Source organism: Zonotrichia leucophrys, unplaced genomic scaffold (genome assembly GCF_028769735.1).
Source record: "Zonotrichia leucophrys gambelii isolate GWCS_2022_RI unplaced genomic scaffold, RI_Zleu_2.0 Scaffold_507_36600, whole genome shotgun sequence".
Lineage (NCBI taxonomy): Eukaryota > Metazoa > Chordata > Aves > Passeriformes > Passerellidae > Zonotrichia > Zonotrichia leucophrys.
The window spans coordinates 30686-36600 of record NW_026992712.1 but is presented as its reverse complement, the minus strand read 5'-3'; the positions used below and the strand labels follow the sequence as shown (position 1 = coordinate 36600).

Sequence of the window (5915 nt, the reverse complement as noted above, 5' to 3'; positions counted from 1 at the left end):
GTGCAAGGGGCACCTTTGGGGTGGGGAGCTGCGTGGCCCAAAGGACGCAGGGCTGGCGGCCTGACAGCTGAAGATGAGCAGCGTGGGGCCAGGGGGCCAAGCAGGAAAGGGGCCGGTGGCTGTGCCAGCAGCGTGGGGCAGCAGGAGCAGGCATGAGCGTGGCCTGTGCTGGGCAGCGCTGCGGCCACAGCTGGAGTGCTGTGTGCAGCTGTGGGCCCTGGGAAGCAGAAAGTCATGGAGGGGCTGCGCGTGTGCACAGAAGGACAGGGGAGCTGGGCAAGGGGGTGCAGCACAAGGCCAGGGAGGAGGGCTGAGGGAGCTTTAGCCTGGACATGGGGCTCTTGAGGACCTTCAGGCAGACTTCCATAGATCCCTGCCTTGGTTTCCATAGAGCCAATGCTCAGCACGGGGGCTGTTTCCCTGCCAAACATCCCTTCACATGCACCCAAGTGCTTTAGACACTGGAGTAGGTAACACTTTCAATTTTGTTTTTTATTTTTTGTTTGTTTGCTAGAAGGAGAAGTCCCTTTTGTAATTTCTCCTTCTCAGGGAGCAAGGGAGCTTTTTCTCAGTCTTTCCTGCCCTTTTCCAGCACTGGCAGAAAAAACATCACTTTCAGGTTAATTACTCCCGTGTCTTTGGCAGCCCAGGGAATCAGTGTGTGTTGTGTTTGGGAATTGAGCAGGGAAAACAATGCCCTTGCTTCCAGCTGGTGCTCAGAGATCACAGGAGCTGTGAGGGGCTGGGCTGCATTTCTGATTCCAGCCACTTTAGCACCATCAGTGTGGTCGAGTCCAAGCGAAGAACTTGCCTGAGCACAGATGCACAAAGAGTGCAGTTCCCAGTGCATTGCTCTGGGTCTGATTGCATTCCATAAGGACCCACACACTCCAGATTCCCCAAGAGTGTGCGTTACTGAAGCAACAGGAGAGCAAGTTCAGGATGGCTGCTGATCGGGGCACTGCTACCGAGTGCTGATGTGTGTAGGGACAGAAAGGACAGTATTGATTCAGGGTGACCCCCATGTGGGGAATAATGTGCTTTGACTCTATGATTTAGAAGGTTAAACAAATGCTTTCTTAAGCTATGTTATAATTCACTAGTAGTATATTAAAACTATACTAAAGAGATAGTATACTAAAAAGCTACTAAAGAAAAACTCATGACTGTCTCCAGACAGTCACGACACAGCTTTTATCTAATTAACTAATCAAGCTAAACAACTACCACTAAAATCCAATTAACAAATCACTTTCAGTAAACAATCACTAGAACACATTCTACATGTACTAAACAACAAGAACAGCCAGTAGAGATAATAATTGTTTTCTCTTCTTCTCTAAGTTTCTCACTATCTTCCCTTTAAAAAAACCTAGGAGAGAGAACTATATCTCTCTGTGTTCAAAGAATGTAAATACCACAGCACAGTAAAAAGAGATTATAAAAGTGAGATCTGTCTATCTCTCTGTCTATTTGAATCTTCCTGGCTCTGCTCCAAAGCAGTGGAAGATGCAAAGCTCACCTAAAGGCATCCCTTCAGGAGAGGAGTAGAGACAAGTTCCATTGACTGATCCTGAGCAGGCAGAGATGTTTCCCCATCCAGAGATGGTTGTTTTTTCCCCTCATGTTTTCCTACTCCAGCCTTTTCTGACCTGAAGCCTTCTTTTTATCCTTTAAATTTTTGCATCTCCTGAGGGAGTGGAACTATCCCATGCTGTATCTGGGGTCTGGTGACTTTGCTCATACACGCATTACATGACACGTGGTTTCCTTCACTGGCATCCCCAGGGTTGTGTAAGTGCATTCGTTAATGGGGCCTTATGAGAAACTCTGTTACTGCTGGTCAGAGTTCTCAGTTGACAAAAGAGGGACAAGAAACACCTTGGTCCTCCTCCATATACTGAGATGGTCATAGAGATTCTCTGATTTCCATCAGAGATCTTTGCATGCATCCTCATCTCCTGAATGACCCGGTTTTCTAACAAGAGTGTGGATGTCAGGAAGGAGGAATGCTGGTGCAGGCCTGAAGAGAAGGTGAACTCCAGAAGTGTCTCTCACAAGGAGTGAGCTCACCCAGGAAGCCCCTGCAGAGCCAGGATGGAGCTGTGGGACAGGGCGGGGTGTCAGTCACTGCTGAAAGACAAACAGGACATGGCAGAAGCAGAGGGAGGCCCTCACCAGACCCTTGAGAAATGCCACCCCTTCCCTGTCAGCTGCCTGAGAGGCTGTTGGAGCTTCAGTCCCAGATGGCCCCTGATTGTAGGGCCAGGGTCACTTTGGAATCTGTGCCTCCCCTCGGGCAGAGAACGACCCAGGAGAGCAGCAGCACAGTGCTTTGGGAACGTGTGAGCCCAGCAGCCTTTGAGTCTTGGCCCACAAAGGGCATGTGGGAAGTTGAAACCCATCTTCTCTTGCTTTCTGTGCAGGTGCTTCTAGAGAAAGAGCAGGAGCACACTGCCTCATCTGAGATGCCATGCCAGACTCAGGGAGAGCTGTTCCCTGCCCGAGGGCAGGAAGAGCAGCTCAGGCAGCAGGTGGAAGAGCCACAGGAGAATGGCCAGGTAAGCCTGACTGGCCAGGGCACAGAGGGAAGGGCAGGAAGAGGGGCATAAACCGGAGCTCTTGGGACAGAGGAGGCCAGGAGTCCCACAGGCACTGAAAGAACAGAGCCTTGCAATCTGCAGAGATCAGCCCTGGGACAGGAGGTTTGCAATGGAGGCTGATGTGGGGAGGGAAGCAGAAAGAAGTGGCTGAATAAATGTGATTTGGAGGCTGCAAGAGGAAAAAGCTGAGCCTGATGGCAGCTCCCAGTCACTTACTCTGCTTTTGTGTGTACAGAACATCAAGGCAGAGCCACAAGCAGAGCTGCCCAAAGCTCAGAGTGACATCATGGCAGTGAAGAGAAAGAACAAGGAAGACATGGGAAGAATTCAAGAGGAGAATCTCCATCAGCAGAGGGGTGATCAACAAAACCAGGTGAATGAAAGAGTGGCAGCCACTCCACTCATGAAATGTCCTCTCTTTTGTTTGTTAGAGAACATGAAGGAACAGCTGGATGCAGAGCTTCAGACAGCTCACAGTATGATCAAGGCAAGGCATGAGCGGCTGGAGGAAGAAATGAAAATCTTCAGAGAGAAACTTAATCGCTTCCGTCAGTCTCTGCAAAACCAAGTGAGTGAAAGAGGGATGCAGCCACTGTAGTCACCAATCTGGTGGTTTCTGCCCTTCTTGCCTTTCCAGTGCAGAGCAGCAGGGAGTGGGGTGATGCCTCTGAGTGCCATGCTGCTGTAGTGTGTGTATCACAGTCACTCTGAAGGACATTTCCTGGTCTGCTGAATCTCAACTGCTGCCCTGGACAGTGAAACTTGTCCTTTGGCCTGTTGGCCAGCAGTCATCCAAATTGATTCCTGCTGGCCTGTTCCTGCTCTCCTTTTTTCTTGAGGTGTTTTTACAGTGGAACTTGGTGACCCAGATGGAGGATTGAAACAAGCTGTTGTATCCCCTGTCAATCTGTTCTTTGCCTTTCCTCACAGTTGATGACTCCTGGCTGACAGGGACAAGCTGTAGTGTGTGACTGCTTTGTTCTGTTTGACTTGAGGTGCAAGTGTTGACATCTCACCGGGCAGCCTGCGAAGACTTCCAGCCAATGTCTGACAATGAAGGACCCCAAGTTAGGAGTGAGGCACAGGAGCAGTGCCCACCAGAAATGCTCCAGGTCCAGCACATCATGGGCTCTGAACCTGCTGCCGCAGCAGCATCACCTCGAGGAAGCCCTTCTGTGAAACCTGGGAACTCAGGCTCGGGCAGATCCTGGGAACAGGAGACTGAGGAGGAGTACCTGGAGCTGCTGGGTATGTCTGGGGTGTTTCTTATCTGAGGGACAGTGTGTTGTGTGCAGGTGTCAGCAGAGCTGTACCAAGTGCTCCTCCTGAGCTTGGTGTCACAGGGCCATTTAGGACTCCCCAGAGGCAGTGCTGTGCTCCGAGGCAGCGAGAGAGCTCTGGGTGTTCCTGCTGCCTCTGAGGGCACCTGGGACTGGCTTGGGTTTGCCTGAGCTTCCCTCTCTGCTAAAGGCTGAAGCAGGGATTGTTCTTGGATCTGCAGAAGGCTGTGACCTAGCAAATGATCTAGGCAAGTCCTGTGTGCTAGTGGCCAAACTGAACAGAATTTTTAGCTTCCTAAATTCTCCTTAGATGCCTGACTTCCAACCAGTCATTAGAGCAAAAAAACTTCACAGAAATGGACTGGCTTTGGAGTTTTGTCTTTTGGGTTGGTTTTTTTTTTTTTTGGGGGGGGGGTGGCATTGCTTTTGTGTTGTTCATTTTTGGTGGGGGTTTTTTGTTGTGTTTTTCTCCATCCTGAAGGAGCCCTTCTACCCCACGTCTTACTGATGTCACTTTTTATGACTGTTACTGTTACCACTACTACATCTGCAGTTTATTTTCATGAGAATTCTATACTTTTATCAATAAGAGAATGCTATCTTTTTGTCAATAAGAACTACTTTGAAAGAACATCAGGTTACAGGACAAATAGAGAGCACGAGGTATTTTCCATGTGCCCCCAAAGAAAAAACAGATACTTTGATAACAACCTTTATTTAATCTTCTAGTTTTATGCTTATCAAGATGTGTCCAGGAGACACATCCAAGTGGCGTGATCAGAGAAAAGTGTACTGCAGGCATTTCTCAGGAGAGAGCCTCCAGCCCAGCCATGGTATATCCCTCGGATCCATGGCACTTTTCCATACCCGATTCCCACTCTTTCCCATGACTGTTAGAATCCTACCCATTGGCCCAAGCCCTGCTCAGATCAGTCTCTAGGAAAACACATCAAGCCCTTTGTGATTCTGCAGCACAACCCAATGAATCTTGCTTCTTGCCAGTGCTGTGCTCTCAGATAAGACCTGGTGGGGCTGAGACCAGAGCCCAGTGGATTCTGTGTCTGCCATCACCTGTTGGGACAAAAAGGGCACTGATCTGTGCCTCGGTGTGGCTGATCTCAAAGCCCATCCTGTTGTGTCCTGAATGGGGGCAACAGCTTGTCCGGGGCTCAGGCTCACTCTGGCTTCTTCCCATCAGTGCCTGTCAGTGCTCATGCTTGGGCTTTGCCAGCCTTGTTGTGGTCGCTGCCCTGTCCCTGAGGGCTGGAGGGACTGCAGAGGCTGGAGCCTTCCTTAGCTGGGAGAGGGGCATCTTTGAGCTCAGCCTGCTCATAAACAGGTCAGGGTCCTGATGCTGAAAGCCCCTTCGGGATCGCTTACAGCTTGAGCTGCTCTGGTTTACAAATGGGAAGGCATTCCTTTTGCAAACTGCTGAAAGGTGGGGAAGATGTCCTCCTCTCCTGGGATTGCATGTCCCTGTGCTTTGTTTCCTGTCAAGAGAACTCTTCAAAAGACTCTACAAATCAGTCTCTCTGCTGGCCACTTGTGCTGCAGAGCTGTCTGCCTGGTTGTGGTCGTTGTTACCCAGCTGACCACAAAGGGCTCAGAGCTCCAGGCGCTGGGGCTGCCTTTTGTATCTCCTGGAAGCTGGGATCTCTGCTTTAAAGTCAGCATCTTGCATTTTGTTTCCCTCAGGGAGAGTGGTGAACCCCACTGAAAATCCCCTGGTGAAATACACGTTCCTGAAATATCTTGGCAGCGGGTGAGTCCAACAGCAGTTACTCCTGCACAACCATGAGCCAGGTGTTTTTCTGGTGGAATGTCTATCCAGCGTGAAGTCAGGCCAGCTGCAAAGATGATCACACACTGGGGATAGATTGTCCCATCTCTCAATGCTGCTCAGAATTTGTTAGTGGGCTCAGAAGGCATTGTCAGAAATGCCTTGCTACCGAGGTCTTGCCTACATCAAGGAACAGGACCTGGAAGATCTCCTTGTCTCTCAAGTGTGGGACAGCTCTGTGTTAATTTCTTT

The 5915-nt window shown here is 50.0% G+C and overlaps 1 protein-coding gene across 3 annotated transcripts; it reads left to right on the top strand.

The window, feature by feature from the left end:
• The first annotated feature begins 2458 nt into the window (after positions 1–2458).
• LOC135441779 (uncharacterized) lies at positions 2459–5708 on the top strand. Of its 3 annotated transcripts, XM_064701329.1 has the most exons (5): positions 2459–2561; positions 2839–2959; positions 3035–3171; positions 3599–3851; positions 5579–5708. In XM_064701329.1, exons 1-5 carry the CDS (start codon positions 2469–2471, stop codon positions 5647–5649), a joined length of 675 nt encoding a protein of 224 aa, XP_064557399.1. In that variant the 5' UTR covers positions 2459–2468; the 3' UTR covers positions 5650–5708. The 3 variants fall into 3 exon arrangements, 2 of the variants coding, with proteins under 2 accessions (XP_064557399.1, XP_064557398.1); XM_064701328.1 differs by having other exon boundaries at positions 2839–3171; XR_010438542.1 differs by lacking the exons at positions 2459–2561; positions 5579–5708 and adding an exon at positions 2662–2705 and having other exon boundaries at positions 2839–3171; positions 3599–3852.
• Positions 5709–5915: the final 207 nt, after the last annotated feature.

Coding starts and splice junctions, on each gene's coding strand:
- LOC135441779 (XM_064701328.1), top strand. CDS start 2,469: ATGCCATGCCAGACTCAGGGAGAGCTGTTCCCTGCCCGAGGGCAGGAA. Junction 2,562..2,838: donor AGCCACAGGAGAATGGCCAG/GTAAGCCTGACT, acceptor TTGTGTGTACAG/AACATCAAGGCAGAGCCACA. Junction 3,852..5,578: donor GGAGTACCTGGAGCTGCTGG/GTATGTCTGGGG, acceptor TGTTTCCCTCAG/GGAGAGTGGTGAACCCCACT.